Source organism: Leptodactylus fuscus, chromosome 5 (genome assembly GCF_031893055.1).
Source record: "Leptodactylus fuscus isolate aLepFus1 chromosome 5, aLepFus1.hap2, whole genome shotgun sequence".
Lineage (NCBI taxonomy): Eukaryota > Metazoa > Chordata > Amphibia > Anura > Leptodactylidae > Leptodactylus > Leptodactylus fuscus.
Window position 1 is genome coordinate 81583345 of NC_134269.1, and position 17619 is coordinate 81600963.

The 17619-nt window shown below is 38.3% G+C and overlaps 1 protein-coding gene across 1 annotated transcript in view; it reads left to right on the forward strand.

Annotated features, from left to right (window-relative positions):
- The window catches only part of LIPC (lipase C, hepatic type), a 124272-nt gene that overhangs the window by 36414 nt on the left and 70239 nt on the right, over positions 1-17619 (forward strand). The window contains exon 2 of the mRNA XM_075273532.1: positions 10835-10903. Coding sequence (XP_075129633.1) covers positions 10835-10903 — 69 coding nt within the window. The remainder of the gene's footprint in view (positions 1-10834; positions 10904-17619) is intronic.

The following is a 17619-nucleotide window of genomic DNA, read 5'->3' on the forward strand; positions in this document are numbered from 1 at the left end:
TCGGATGCATATGACTTTTTGATCACTTTTTATAGCATATTTTGTATGGTGAGATGGCGAAAAATCATTACTTCCGGCGAGTTTTTTCCGTTTTTTTTCCCGGCGTTCGCCGTGTACATTAAATATTATTTCATTTTTATTGTACAGATTGTTACGGACGCGACAATACCAAATATGCATTGTTTTTATTACTTTTTAGTTCTTTTTTTATATAATTCATTTTCTATTGAGAAAAAGGGATTTTTGGGCTTTATAACTTTATTAATTTTTTTCATACACTTCATTTTATTTTTTTTTCATTTTTTTTTACTTTTTCATGTGTCCATTTAGGACACTTCAATCAGCAATACTTTGCTGATATAGAATGCCATGTTAGACACAGCATGCAGGTGTCCCACATGGCATTCCGTAGCTGGATGTCAGGCTGTGTAGACGCACAGCCTGACATCAGAAGGTCCTGGCAGGATCACCAGGTATGTGGGGGCTCCGGGCAGTCTGGGGTCACTGGCCAGACCCCAGACTACCTTTTACTGCTATCGGCACCCCCCGATCTCGCCGCGGGGGGTGCCGATCAACTTCAATTGTCGGCGGATGCCTTTCGATCGCGCCGTGATGTTTCACGGCGCGATCGAAAGGGTTAAAACGTCCAGTCGGACTCAGTATATAAATAAGGTCCTATACCTGAAGCTGTATGTGCCATCATCAGGTGGTTTATGTAAATATACAGATACTAAGTGCATGGAGTGCAGAGTAACTTCTAGATGGAGGGGTTAGGTTTTGAGGAATAGAGCAGGAAGGATAGTTTAGGATAAAAGAAATGATAGCGAGTGTGCAGAGGTGTAGAACAATGTGATCAGGTCATGTGATAAGCCTGCCTAAACAGATGTCATTCTAGGGTGGTTTTGAAGCTGATGTAGTTGAGTATTAATCTTATTGTCCGGGGTAAAGCATTCCAGAGCACTGGTGCAACCTAACAAAAGTCTTGGAGATGGTGGAGAGTTGTTCGGATAACAGAGGATACAAGTCTAAGGTCATTGACAGAACGAAGAGGATGGTTAGAGTGGTAGACAGTGACTAGGGAGGAGATGTAACAGTGCTATGGATAGATTTATGGGTTAGTGTGATAATTTTATATGGTATTCTGTGATGGATAGGCAAACAGTGCAGCCACTGACATAAGGTGGATGCATTTGTGTACCGGTTTGACAGTTAGATGAGTCTGGCGGCTGCATTCAGGACAGATCTTAGAGGGGATTGTTTATTAAGAGGAAGCCCAATTAGAAGAGAATTGCAATAGTGAAGATGAGACAGAATCAGAGCGACAATGAGGGTTTTTGATGTCTCCACAGTGAGAAAAGGGCGATTTCTATGTCAGTATTATGTGACTATGGTGTCAGAATTATTTGGGTATTTCAAATTTATTTGGTATCAGTACAATAACATTATTGCAATGTAGTATGCAGGAATTATTTGTGTTATGTATTTTTTTTATTGTCCCATCAGTCCAAATGAGCTAAATCTCTCTCATGGGATGTGATATTGAGGGACAAAATGAAAAGCAATATTTCAGAAGTATAGTTAGTAAAAGCTTAAATGCTTAGCAAAGCTCTGCCTTTCAAACATGCTGAGATAAAGTTCATAATATTCTAGTAATGGATATATGTTCATTTTATGTGTATTATATTTTAGTATTATTCTGTGCAAGTCTTCAATTAAAAATGACCATGTGTCTATGGAGTTAGTCATCCATATCACAACAACACATTTGCACCTGGAGAACATTCCACGATACAAAACAAATCATTTCCTCCGCTAATCCTGCCAAGTAAAACGAGATTTAGGTTGGATGCATGGGAAAAATACCTAGTTTTCGAGTGTGCTGGTACAGCAAGGATTTTATGTGATGTTGTTCCTACTGCCTGCTCTTGCCTCTTAGATGATTATAAAGCTGAAGGAAAGCCTGTGGCATGCGTTGTTTGTTGAGAATTATATATAAAGGTACTGGAGCATTTAATTGGATATTATAAATGCACATTAAGTATGCCCTTTCCTTCAAGACACGCAACAATGGTATAGTTTAGAAGAACAATATCTCCATATATTAAGTGAGAGACTCTATTAAAAATTGCATTACTTCTAAAGTTGAGAAGTTAAAGTGGATTCCCATCAGGTATTGAGGATATTGTAGAAAACCTAGCAGCCAATAGATACGAAGCTTCCACAGTTTTACCAATGTGTTATAAACCTCTTTTGGCCTGTGTAAAAGTGTTGGCAGGAGGTGATGTTAGAGCCGCCACTTCCAAGAAAACTTATTTAACATTTCCTGGCAAAGTAAAGGATACTTGGCATGTGGGATCCGAGTAACTATCCATCTGCAAACATAAAGCTTGGATGATAAAGTTTTCTCCTCTGATAAAATGCCAATGTGTGTACATTTTTCTTAGGTATTTGCTTGGCTGAGTGATTTCATTCCTTTCCTTTAAGGTTTACTTTTACAGAAGAAAGTGAATGAGGCAATGTATTTAGCAGGTGTCCATAGCAATTGAAGATATTTTTCAGCAAACCAAGATAATTTTCAAGGCAAAATGTTTGTGAGGAAACAGCCTTGATGATTTATTGCAGGTTTGCCTTTGATGTTTCCATTCATATAATTCAACCTATGACAGCCTAGTCGGTGCAATGAAATATTCAAGCACTATTTCAAGGATGACATTTTTGAAGTATAAAATGTAGTAGGGAGGAGAGTCATGGCTAGATAACTGAGCAAATGACCAAACTAAATTATGTAAAAAAAAAAAAAAAGCAAATTGTTACAATTAACCACGTCTCATTCACCCAATGGACAAATGACACCATCCCTATGGCGTTACCCAATTTATTTATGTTCCTTCCTTGATGAGAGACTGACACCACAACCCATGACTTTTACATTGAACCGAAATAATGAGACTTTCATCAAAGAAGGGACATAAAGAAATCTGGTATTGTCACAGGGATGCTGTCATTTGTCCATTGGATGAGTAAGGAGGGGTTAATACTAAGGCATTCACACTCCCGCCGCTGTCCGCCCCAGGGTTTCTGTCCTAAACCCCATGGAAACTGGACAGGGGACGGCTTGCTAGTGGTCAGCTTTTAAACCCATTCATTTGAATGGGTTTTTAAAGGTAACCGCCAGTGTCCAAATGCGGCCTCTCCGACTGGAAACAGTTTTTTGCATGTACACAAAGTCCTGCAAGTACAACTTTGTGTCCATTCAAAAAAAAAAAAAAAAAAACAGTTTCCAGGTGGATAGGCTGCATATGGACACCGGTGGTTAGCTTTAACAACCCAAATGAACGGGTTTTAAAGCAGACCACTGCAAGCTGTCCCCTGTCCAGTTTCCATGGGGTTTAGGACAGAAACCCTGGGGCGGACAGCGGCAGGAGTGTGAATGCCCCCTTAGTATTAACCCCTCCTTACTCATCCAATGGACAAATGACAGCATCCCTGTGACAATACCGGACAGCAGCGATTGAGTGAACGCTCCCTAACAATTTGCTTTTTTTACATTATCTATTTGGTGCAAGGAGATATGTAGCATTTGAGCAAAAACCATGAACACTAAACTCAAATTGAGGGCTATGTACATAGTGGCAGACGTTGCTCCTCTTGTGGTTTTCAGGCAGTAGCTAGAAAGCCCTAGACCTGGGCCAAAAAAACTAAAGAGCCTGCCAAGAAGGCATGAAATATGTATTCCTGTTAAATTTTGTCTTTTTAGTTAGTTTATTCACAGACATACTAATAAAAAATGAAAGACACTTGTCCACCACATTCAACTTTAAGTCTAGCTATTTAATTCAAGAATCCTTCAACCAAATGTCCTCATTATTATAAATGACAAATAGTTCCCATATTTTTTTTTTAACTCTTCCTCTCTAATGTCCCACTAGTTTCATGGTCCAAAAGAAGGAATATGTAAATTGCTAACTATCTTACAAAGGTAAAAGAAAGGATTGAATTATTATTATTGAATATAATCATTAAATTTGACTGAAGTACCTAAAACTGAAAAATACATCCACAAATATGGTGAAGGAAAAAACCTTGAAAAATCACTAGAGATGAGCGAACACTGTTCGGATCAGCCGATCCGAACAGCACACTCCCATAGAAATCAGGGGTGAACCTGCCCCTCTCGCCGCCCGAAGCGAACGACAGAAAGCCACCCCCCCTCCCCGGGAGGAGGGGGCGTGGCAGAGTGGAGGGACGGGGCTTAGCAAAGGGGGCGGGGCTTAGCGCCGTTCGCAGGCAGAGAGCAGGCACGGAGAGGACCTGCTCTCTGCCTGAGCATGAGGGGAGGCTGCCGGAGCAGCGCTGCTTCAGCGGCCTTCCCAATCCACCGCTCCATGCTAAGCCAGTCCAGGACAGCTTGTCCTGGACTGGCTTAGGTAAGAAAAAATCCCGCCCTCCCTGGGGCCCTGCCATAGCGCCGCCTGAAGCGCTCGCTTCAGGCCGCCTCATGGTAGGTGCGGCGCTGATAGAAATGAATGGAAGCCCCTGTGACGCTGACTTTGCCGGCAGCCGGCCAGCGTCACAGGTGCTTCCATTCATTTCTATGGGAGCGTGCTGTTCGGATCGGCTGATCCGAACAGTGTTCGCTCATCTCTAAAAATCACTCCTTTCTTCGGATCAAAACTCAAACATCAAATTATATCACTTTGTTTCCAGAATGTCTAGAAGATATGATTTGACTGAGTCAATGATAAAAATGTTCTCTTGTTTACTAAGGTTGACAATTGTAAGAGTGGATTAGGTTATGTACAGAGATAATACTGAGTATTAGTTGGTTGTGGCTGATGAGTGCCAATCTACAATACAATGCATCAATTGACTCTTATTTGCACTGGTCTTCTACTCAGGCTTGTTCCTCTCTCATACAATTTATTTGATTCTTGGCTCAATTGTCAGTCAGAAGGTCATTAACAAGGACCATTCTATGGGATATGTAATAGGCTCTTAACACATTTACCATATTAGGACTGTTAAGCATGGTTTATATTGTGCAAAAATGTGAGCACAGTTTATTACTTGAAACTTTTTAAAAAGTAGCTACATTTTTGCACAGGCACAACTTTCTTCAGAAGATGTATCCAAAAAAACGTCAATGAACTTGGTGCCTTCCATCCACAGAATTGCATCAAATTTGTGAATCAGGGTGTGACATTTTCATGTGCAGATACATGCTAAATAAAATTCCAGCACCCAAAAGATAAAATGTAAACTTTAATCCATATTATAAAAAGAAGAGCATAAAACATCCAAGGTATCACAGATCCATGAAAAAGAACAGAGGTAAGGTCTTACGTGTTTCAGGGTAATAACAAAAGCCCCTTACTCATAGCCCTGAAACGCATAAGCTACTTACCTTTGTTCTTTTTTATGGATCCGTGATACCTTGGATGTTTTATGCTCTTCTTTTTAGAATATGGACTATAAGTTACATTTTATTTTTTGGAAGCTGGAATTTTATTTAGAATTTTTCTACGCATCTTATCCAATCCTGTGAGTCCAGGGAATTTTTTTCTCTGGATCATACTAAATTCTGTTTATACCTTGTTGATTATTTGGTGAAGTGGTGAGAATATTTCTTATTTTTTCTTTGTTTGAGACATTTTCATACATTTGTCACCAAAAAACAGTAGTAAAAAACAAGCCCGAAAAGTGGCATAAAGTGGCCAATATACTAATACAGTAAAGTTTCTCCAAAAGACCGCCACTTTACGAAGGCTACATACAACTTAGACCAGAATTGTGATGGATTATTACTTTCCAAATATCATAGGGATATTAGCACTTTAAGGAGATGGCTCCTTTTAAGACAACTAGTCTTTTTGCTGTATATTTTTATTTTATTGTTTAGCTAGATAGGAAATAGTTAATTTAGAAAGCTTCTACGACCACAAATATTCACCTTTCTAAATGTCAGGCATAATATGCACTGATGTTCTTCTAAGATTGCAAACTGTTTGCCTTTGGGGTTTGCTGGCACAATTTCCAAATTATTCATGGTTCTACCTTCGACCAGTGACAGCAAAATGTGCCTGCTGTTCTGATTCTTGCAGTTGAATGTCTAAATATACAGTAACCTTAAGTGTTATAACTGGATGAATGCATATTCTGGAAGTTCTTGGTGCATATTTTAGATGCAGCAATAAATGGAAACATCACTATGTTTAGGGAATAATTTACCCTAAGGTAAAATGCCTGGAGCAGAATGAGTTCTGCATATTACCTCAAGCATTTTCAGATTACTCATCTAAAAAACAAAACATTGTGCATTTATAGTACAAGAGGCCTCTATCGACATAGGGAATCTTATTACGCAAAAGCTAGAACAGTCTTATCTATAAAACCATGTAGACAGGTAGACTGCTGTGGGCATCTCTATACTTTCTACCTGCATTAAATGATATAAATGTTGCTGATACATTGCTTCATTTACACAGCACAGGTCACAACATTTATCCCAAGGAATTTAAAATATCTTAACAAGTCCTAGTTATTGAAAAGACATTGAAAGTATAAGTAGAGCTTGGCAATTATGATCTAAATCAAAATCGCCCATTTATCTTCAATTACGATTAATGGCGATTACTTAGACTGCGCACCTTTTAAACCATATTCCTTTTACATTATGTGTGTGTTTTGTGATCCTCGCAAGATTCGTCTCGTGGGGTTTGCTCAGCAATTTAGTTTGTTCAAAACTGCTTTAGCCTCCAGAGTATATGTATGTATGTGTGTGTGTGTGTGTGTGTGTGTGTGTGTGTAAATATATATATATCACAATGTCTTCCTTTAAATTGTTCCACCTAACTATATATAGATGTCAGTGAAAGTAATTCCTGTGGAACACAATGGGTAGATTTACTAAGTTAAATATGCTAGAATTTCCATCCTGCAGGTCCACATGGGGCCCAGAAACGTGGAAATCCTAAAAAGCAGTTAAATGTGGAAACCCACAGATCCCATAGACTATAATGGAGTCCAGGAAAGGGGGGTTGGTATACCGATACTCAAAGTTAAAATCATGAAATACCATGATACATGATTTGTAGCAAAATCTTGAAATTTATTAATCCAATAAAAACACATGCAAGACAATCGCAAAAGGATGCAGATGATACAGTAAATGTACAATTGGAGGACGGGGGAACAACACTTATGCGACCCCAAAAGTCAAATCCTCCATAAATATAAGTATGGTATCAATGTTGAAAAGTCAATAGTAGTCACACTATAATAGTAATTGTTCACTATGGTAACCTTAAATCGTTGAGGAAATAATAACCCCATGCATTGCACCGCTAAGTAAAATGATGCAGCATATATTACACAAGTATCTAACGCTTACCCATAGTGAAGTAATGTGAATGGAGGATGGGGGGAAGCACGGATGGCCGCCGGCTCTCACCCGACGCGCGTTTCGAGTGACGAAGGCAGACTTTCACCCAGACGAGGGCAGACGCCGAAATGCGCGTCGGGTGAGAACCGGCGGCCATCCGTGCTTCCCTCCATCCTGCATTCACACTATTTCACTATGGGTAAGCGTTAGATACTTGTGTAATATATGCTGCATCATTTTACTTACCGGTGCAATGCATGGGGTTATTATTTCCTCAACGATTTAAGGTTACCTTAGTGAACAATTACTATTATAGTGTGACTACTGTTGACTTTTCAACATTGATACCATACTTATATTTATGGAGGATTTGACTTTTGGGGTCGCATAAGTGTTGTTCCCCCGTCCTCCAATTGTACATTTACTGTATCATCTGCATCCTTTTGCGATTGTTTGTCTTACATGTGTTTTTATTGAATTAATACATTGCAAGATTTTGCTACAAATCATGTATCATGGTATTTCATGATTTCAACTTTGAGTATCGGTATACCAACCCCCCTTTCCTGTAGCTCTTGTCTTTGGTATAGATATGTTTTATTATAGGACCTATTCATTGGGATTACACTTGGTAATGTATTGTTTTGTTCCCGTTTCTCAGTGCTATGCTTTTTGTGTTATAATGGAGTCCACCAGGTTTCTGGCAATTTTATATTGAAGGACTTTTATCACTGCCTTTTAGGATTTTTCTCTCTGCCAATTTTTGGCAGATACAGAAGCGGAGTCTCCTGCAGAGACTCCATTGCTAGTGTTAATCCAGTCTTGGTGAAAAACAAATCGACTTTGAGGTTAAGATGTAACAATTTATGCCAAAAACCATGAAACAAATATCTATCTCACGGCAAACCAACAAATCTATGGTATAAAGTTAGACTAGAGAGTTTTAAGATGTACCAGATTAATTTCAGCATTGCATAGGACTTCTTCCCATCACACAATATTTGTTTGTATACTGTCTGTGGATGATCTTTTTTTAACATGTGTGAAAAAAGAGCAATTTATTAAGTATAACTCAGTAAAATGCCATATTGCTAGAAGATTTTAACACACAGGGTCAGACAAATCTCTGGAGCCTGGTAGCCAACATGTTGCAAAATCTGCTACTGGCATCCAGTATTCTATTAATAACTGTGGAAATTCTTATAGTCTGGTAGTACAAAGCAAACTGACTTATAGACTGGCATAACTTCCCAAAGTCTACAATAATTTGTCCACATGTAATGTCTCTATCAACACATTACCCCAAGCAATGTTCTTAGCGACAAGTTTTGGCATAGACTGTTTGTGTTTCTTAAACCATGTCCATAAAGTGAAGCTGTATACACAGTTTTTGACATATTCAGCTAGCCAAGAGACACTGATGATCATGTCGGTGTAAACAACTAGATCTAATAATATTCCTACAGAATATATATATAACTAAGAATATATATTCACATACGAAAGATTCATTGCTAAAATTTCTTTGACTATCCCAATTATGTGAATGGGGATTGCAGAAATATATGTATATACCGCAGAAATAGCCCCACTCAAGCACATGAATTTCATTTTTCAAAGAAATCATCAATGTATTGCCAAAGCCTTACTTGTAGAATACTATATATCTAATTCTAAAAATGCTCAAAATGACAAGATGCTTCTATGTTATCCCATCACTCCGTCAATTTGAATTAAGGCCAAGAATCTCAACCTTGGTGCAGTCAGAGGATGTGTAGAAATTAGATGGAAGTGCCAGGCCTTTCAGAAATGCTTGCAGCTCATTTAGACTGGAGACACACTGGGTGAACCCCCGCTGAATTTCTGTCGGGGTAATTCAACGGTGTTTTTTTCCTGAAAGCCGTCACTACAAAAAAAACTCACCCAAAATCCAATATTTTTTTTAAGGAAACACAACTGCAAAATGTAATGCAAAGGTTTAAAGCTACTGGTAAAACCCACAGCAATAACCATCATGCTGTGAGGTTTAACCCCTTCCAAGAACAGCCATTTTTCATTTTTTCGATTTTCATTTTTTATTCCCTGCCTTCCATAGACAATCACTTTTATATTTTTCTATTCACAGAGTCATATGAGGGCTTATTTTTGCAGGACAAATTGTATTTTGTAATGGTACCACTTAATATTCCATCCAATGTACTGGGAAGTAATAACATAATCAGAATGGGGTGGAATTAGAAAAAAAAAATGTTCACCCACTTTCTTATTTGCAGCCAAAATGAGATGTTACCTATGTGGGTTGCTACTAGGGTTGAGCGATTCGAACCAGGAAAGATCAGATCCCAATCGGCGATCGGCTAGAAAATGATCAAAAATCAGATCAATTTCAGATTTTAAAAACGATCCTGAAATCTCAAGATCGGCACAACCCCAGACGCTATGATTACCGCAGTACCAAATATAGGTTATTAATATCTATTCACTATATTAATAACTCATATTAATTGATTTATTTATATCTCCTTTTCCCTTCTATTGACACTTATTTCTATTACTTCCTATAATATGAACATATACATATATACAACCTTCAGTGTAGGATAATAGAATATGTTATTCCCTAATAGAGATGAGCGAGTAGTATTTGATCGAGTAGGTTTTCAATCGAATATTACGGTATTCAAAATATTCGTACTCGACCGAATACTAGCTATTCACAGTAAAGATTCGATTCAGAACCAGCGTTGATTGGCCGAATGCTATACAGTGTATAGCATTTGGCAAATCAATGCTGGTTTTGCAGCAGGCTCGTCCTTGCTAATCGGGAGAGCTGGCAGCTTGCTGTTACGAGGGAGCTGACTTTTTCTCATAGGAATGAATAGACCAGCGTTGATTGGCCAGTGTACAGCATTCGGCCAATCAATGCTGGTTCTGCCGGAGGCTCGTTTGTGGCTGCACAAAACCTCAAACACCCAACATCCACGGCAATAGTATGTCTGATGTTGTGAAAGGGTTAAACTTGCAATACATGGAGCATGTGAATATTTAGTTAAAGTGTGACTCCCATTTTATTTTAGTTTTTTGGAATTGCATCAGAGGGTGAACATTTTTGTAGTATACTTAACTAACCTAATTTCCTTTCCTAAACGAGGCTGTAACAATTTCCCTTGTAAACTTCTAAGTGAGTTGTTACTAAGGGAAGTCTGTGAACATTTGCACTGCCAGTATGTAGAGCTGAAGCATTTACCAAAGGGAGAATGGTGTTTTTATATCACCTGGAAAAATAGTTTTGGTATCTGAACCACCCGTGGCAGGGCTTATTTTTGAACACTTTGAAAATAACCGCAAACAAGTTTTTACGATATTTTTCCATATTGCATTTGTTAATTTGGAATTGTTAGTGTTTTTTTAATAATTGGTTTTCTTTTTAATGGTTTTCATCTATAATTCTAGGTAATTCTGATGGAAATGCAGAGAAAAATCCATTGCAACACCATCTGAGCAGTAGTCCATATTCTGCAGGTAACCTTGTATTATAGCATATGCATTATTATTGGCAAATGGGATCATATTAAGTTCTTCCATATCGCACTTTTGTTTCCAGAATGGTCCCTTTTTATGTAATTTATTTTTTATGATTGATATTGAATGTGTAATGTATGTTGTATTACATATCAGAAATGCTGCTAAGATACTTTCCCCTTGAGTACCTTTTCTCTTTTCTGTTGTTGTCTCTCAACTGATTCTCATGCATTCATTCATTATTTTAGAGTCCAATAAATGTATAAAGCTGACGTCACCCTGTTGACCCTGCATGGTTCCAGGTGTGATAAATTGAATATACTTTATGACACTTATGTACTGTGCTCTTAAGGTGTAGCAATTATATTGTAAAAGGAAGCCAATGTTTGCAAAGAAGCAATAAAAATTGTGTAAATTCAAACTTGCTTTTTTATCAAGCTTTCCAATATTTATTTTTGATATAAAGAATATCACAGTTTCCAGTGATATTCTTGCCATCAAAAATGTTGGAAGTAAAACACAAGTTTGGATCTTCTATAAATTGGATATGCCTATAGTGGCAGGCATTGTGCTAGTGTAAAGAGGGTTTTAGGCTAAGGCCCCACATAGCGGCCCACAGCAAAAAAGGCTGCAGGAAAAAACGCTGTGGAAATGCATTGTGGCTTTTCCCACGGCGCTTTTCAAAGAAAGTCTGCAGAGGTTTCCTGCTGTGGTGAGAAACGCCCCCCCCAGTACATGTCTATGGAAGAGTACTATCAGGAGGGGAGGGGGCATTCCTCCCAGCGCTCACAGTACAGCACTATAGGCACTGCTGGGAGGTAGGGTGTTCCTGACTGACTGTCAGGAACACTGTTCTGACAGTGAAGAGCTACGGTACCGGCACCGACAGCTCCTCCCCTGGGGCACAGATCGTGAAAGCCGACAGTGCACTGAATCCAGCAAACTGTCGGCTTTCTAGCGGTATATAAAACCGCATGTGCCCCAAGTGATGAAAAGTCCTCTTTAATAGAATGTCAGTTTGTTACTAACAGGCAATAATCCTTTGGTAAACTGAATATTCCAAAGTATTATAGAAGTGATCAGCATATTGAAATGTAAAGTTCACTAGTGGGATTTTAAAAAAATAATTAGTTTTTTTAATTAAAAAAAGAAAATTTCCATAGAAAAGTTTTTTATTGTGTAAAAGTAACTTATAATAACAGTTGTAATCAGTACACCAAGCTTGACTAATACACTGAATAAGATGACAATTCCCCATTGGGTGCACGGTATACAGTCTGAGTTTACTGTTCACATCTATAAGTAAAGGCAAGTACTCCGTTACTCCCAGGGATCAACAAAGACTTAGCCAGCTTTATTGGACATACATAAGAGACAAACCAAAACTTCTCTGGTTATGATTGAGAGTGGTTTACATTGGAATCTAGCAGTTGTGGATATGGTGTCTCTTATGAGTGTTCAGAAAAGCTTGAACAAGTTTTTATTATTCCTTTCGGATCTCCTTTACTTATATATTGTGCCGAAAGGTTAGATACACATATATGGTATTTACACAATGGTAATGACACATATAAGGCCAGTACCCCAAGTGGCGTAAACTACGCGGTTTGATAGCGGTGGAAGACGCACAAAAAAAAAACATACAGTGTTTTAGTCACTGCAAGTTGGATGGGATTGTTGCAGAAAAATACTCCCAGCGGACATGCTGTGGAGTTTCTATAAAAACGCTGCAGGAAAAACTGCGTTGCAGCTGCAGTTTTTCCCACAGTGCTTTTCTGCTGCAACCCACTACGTGGGACCTTCCCCAATAACAAATAGTAAAAAAATGATTGATAGAAATTATGTGATATTTTCTTATTTATTTTGTCCCACATCTTGCTAACCTGTCACATGATGAAAGGCATGAATTTAGAATGCAAAAACAAATGTAGGAATTACTAGTTGTTTTTTCAAAATCTACTTCTGTAATTAGGAAACGGTTTTTGACTCAGTTTTTACACAATGGGGTTTAACCTAGAATATCGGCTTCAAAAATGTTAGCGGTTTTGAAGTGATCTTTACACAATCCGCCTGAAGATAGGTCATGTTGCTTTTTTTTCCCTCTAAGGGTCCAAAATGGTGAGGGATTTGGTGTGGAATTTCAGCGCTGAAAAAAAAAAGCTTCCGATTGACTTCAATAGGTTCCTTTTTCTGCTAGCAGAAAAAGAAACCCGTTGAAGTTAATGGAAGGCTTTTTTTTCAGCGCTGAAAATTCAGCGTGAAATAAAGCGCCATTTTTCCTCCGTGTGAATGGACCCTAACTGATAAAGATCAGCTAGAGGAAAAAATCCGCTACTGACTCCCATTGAAATAAATGCGGGGCATTTTTTGAGGCAGATTTTGAGGCTTCAAAATTCTCTATGTGAACTCAACCTTAAAATGCTAAACTTACTTCCAGGATTGGCCTATTATTATTGCTTTTGTTTTATGACAAAATAAATATTCATTTTGTTTCTATAAAGAATGTATTCCTTGCTCCACTGGCCCTTTCTTTTCCAATTTATTTTTCTGAAATCTTCATTGAAATTCTCATCATTTCACTAACAAGTCATGTTTGCAGTTTCTTTTACATTACTTATGATAATTTGAAGGCAACGTATAACATTCTTATTTTTTTAGAAAATTACACAAATTTACATTTTTAAAGGGAATCTATTAACTGCATTTAACCAGTACCTCACATTGCATCCTATGAGTTGCCCATTGATATACTTACAATGCCCAAATACTACCAAAATGTTCCAAAGATTTATTTTATTGCAAATTAAAATTAGGTCCTTCAATTGTTGGGGTTAAGAGCTTATATGGTGCCCCTGTAGGCGCCCATGGTTGGTTGAGACAGGTCACCTTACGCTGGCCTAAACAGGGACTGCCGAGTCTGCAGCATCCTACTGGACACTGCAAAACTGTATATACTGTGTTTGTGATGTATGTACTGTATATGTCATCTTGTACACAGTTTGTGTATAACATGTTTTCTTCTTTAAATGGGCTGAACCACTGTGAGTAAGAGGCAGAGTATTTTGGTATGTCCCTAGCAGAGTGTTATGGCATGTGGGAGGAGACAAGGAATCTTCTCTTAGCTTAGGTATAGAGAATATGTGCAGGAAGATAAAAGAAAACGTGAAGAAGTTCCTTTCGATCTGGCTATAGTATAGAAAGAGAAAGTGCCAGACGTATTCTGAGGCTAAGCTGCCTTCCCCAGCTACAGGATAGATAAGGCAGACTGTTTGCTCCCTGATGGGACTTATATAAAAACAGATAAAGGAGATTGGCATCTTATACTTAGTGGTATTTTATTATTATTATTATTATTATTATTATTATTATTGTTTATTTATACAGCACCATTATTTCCATGGTGCTTTACATTACCTTTGCATCACCATCAGAGACTGGCACATTTCCATGCAACATCAAACAATATTTTGTCAGCAAGCACGGTCCACATACCAAACACAGCAGGACTATAACATTTCTGGAACATGTTCATATACATCCTGAAATGTGCTGTACATCATACGCTGTACAAGGTGCCCCAATGAAGGAAATGACATTGAAGAAACAAAACAAAAAATGCACGCCAGGATGAGTTTACACAAGTGATGATCTCACAGGAATTCTGCATATGGAATTGCGGAACACATATATAGGCTCAGATTTACTACTGTAGCTCTAACAAGACTCTGGCATAAAATGCTGCAAAATGTGACGCAGGGGAAGGGGTGTGGCTTAGGATGCAACAGAATTTAGAGGTACATTTGTGGGATAAAATTCGAACTCAAACTAAGCCAACTAACAGGTGCTAGAAAATCACATGAGACCCTCTTAAAATATAACGGATTTATCATCCAGCATCAGTGAAATTGGTGGATTTTTCAGACTAAAAGTTTGCTCTATTCTGCCTTCTTAGCGAGAAAACAATAAATGAAGTAAAATGTAAAAGAAACGGGAATAAAAAAAGACTAAAGTACACATAAAATCCTGCATGACACAAATGCATGCTTTGTAGGCATCAGGTGTTTATGCTTTAATATTTACATAATTAAAACTGCACATTAATCGAAACATACCAATATAGAAATATATACCATATATATATATATACACTCACCGGCCACTTTATTAGGTACACCATGCTAGTAACGGGTTGGACCCCCTTTTGCCTTCAGAACTGCCTCAATTCTTCGTGGCATAGATTCAACAAGGTGCTGGAAGCATTCCTCAGAGATTTTGGTCCATATTGACATGATGGCATCACACAGTTGCAGTCGCAGATTTGTCGGCTGCACATCCATGATGCGAATCTCCCGTTCCACCACATCCCAAAGATGCTCTATTGGATTGAGATCTGGTGACTGTGGAGGCCATTGGAGTACAGTGAACTCATTGTCATGTTCAAGAAACCAGTCTGAGATGATTCCAGCTTTATGACATGGCATTGCATTATCCTGCTGAAAGTAGCCATCAGATGTTGGGTACATTGTGGTCATAAAGGGATGGACATGGTCAGCAACAATACTCAGGTAGGCTTTGGCGTTGCAACGATGCTCAATTGGTACCAAGGGGCCCAAAGAGTGCCAAGAAAATATTCCCTACACCATGACACCACCACCAGCAGCCTGAACCGTTGATACAAGGCAGGATGGATCCATGCTTTCATGTTGTTGACGCCAAATTCTGACCCTACCATCCGAATGTCGCAGCAGAAATCGAGACTCATCAGACCAGGCAACGTTTTTCCAATCTTCAATTGTCCAATTTCGATGAGCTTGTGCAAATTGTAGCCTCAGTTTCCTGTTCTTAGCTGAAAGGAGTGGCACCCGGTGTGGTGTTCTGCTGCTGTAGCCCATCTGTAGCCTCAAAGTTCGACGTACTGGGCGTTCAGAGATGCTCTTCTGGCTACCTTGGTTGTAACGGGTGGCTATTTGAGTCACTGTTGCCTTTCTATCAGCTCGAACCAGTCTGGCCATTCTCCTCTGACCTCTGGCATCAACAACGCATTTCCGCCCACAGAACTGCCGCTCACTGGATGTTTTTTCTTTTTCGGACCATTCTCTGTAAACCCTAGAGATGGTTGTGCGTGAAAATCCCAGTAGATCAGCAGTTTCTGAAATACTCAGACCAGCCCTTCTGGCACCAACAACCACGCCACGTTCAAAGGCACTCAAATCACCTTTCTTCCCCATACTGATGCTCGGTTTGAACTGCAGGAGATTGTCTTGACCATGTCTACATACCTAAATGCACTGAGTTGCCGCCATGTGATTGGCTGATTAGAAATTAAGTGTTAACGAGCAGTTGGACAGGTGTACCTAATAAAGTGGCCGGTGAGTGTATATATATATATATATATATATATATATATATATATATATATATATATATATATATATATATATAGGGGTGTGTATAGATATCCAATACCCCTTGAAATAATTTTACTAATAGAGATATTTAATTTGGCAAAATGTAGTTCAAAATAAAATTATGCAATAATCTCATAATATTCATATCTATGACTATCAGTCTATGTCACATTGTCTCTGCTTACTTATTGTCTGTGTGTGGTAAAATCTGCTTGTTTCAGCTGTAAAAAAGCGAGACTCACCATTGCATTTCTTTATTTTGCTTACCGTGACTCAGTAATGACTAATGTCTTTAATAATATGACTGTGTATCACCTCATGCCCCAAGCATCTGCATCTCTCTGTTTCTAGGGAGACTATAATATAGTAAAAAATCTATTCTGTCACATTTGTACTTAATATATTTGTGATTCTTCAGCGCCATATTAACAACTACAGTGGATTTAATAAGGATTGAACTATTATATCCACCATGCTCATGGCACATAGCTGTCACCACAAAAGCCTATCACTTTTCTTCACTGGAGTCCAGGGTTGAAACCTCATTGCACCTGTATATGCACAATGTGTATATGCATATGTGTAATGTATAAGTACAAGTGTAAGGTTATGTTTGGGTATTTTTGAACCAGATAGCAAAACTATTTTGTTTTCTCAATTACAAATTATTCATTGTATAATGAAACGTCATACAATTTTCTTATACAGTATATTTTCTGTACCTATATTATATGGGTTTAAATGGAATCTGTCAGGGCAATTTAGGGCACCAAGCCAGCCACAGATACTTATGGACTTGTGGTTTAGTGTCCCAAATAGCCTATGATAATGCTTTTATACGTTCCCAATTTCAGCATACTTGACTCCTGCTTAGCTCTTTGCTGAAGCTGGAGTAGTACATTTTGACTTCAGTACACATTCATCAAATCTTGAGGACATGCACAATAAAGATGAGTTATACTTTCCCAGCTTCATTGGAGTGCTACACAGGAGCATAAGAGATGAATACAATGAGAGGGGAGAGCTTTGTCATGAGGAGTCTGCATTGCTTTAAAGTATACCCCCAGTTATAAACAACTTCATATAAATGAATAGTAGGTTTTAATACAAGAAAGTTTGTAATATATCTTATTAAAGGAATATGTTTTCTTCTCCACTTGTCAGTACTTTCTACATATTAGTTGATAAAAAGGGAATTGAGAATTGAAGAAGGTTATACAGAACACACTCAAATAATTGCTGCCGCTACACTTTGCTATTCTGTGTTCTTTTTAACACTTTTAGGTTTGTAGATAAGAGGCTACCAGT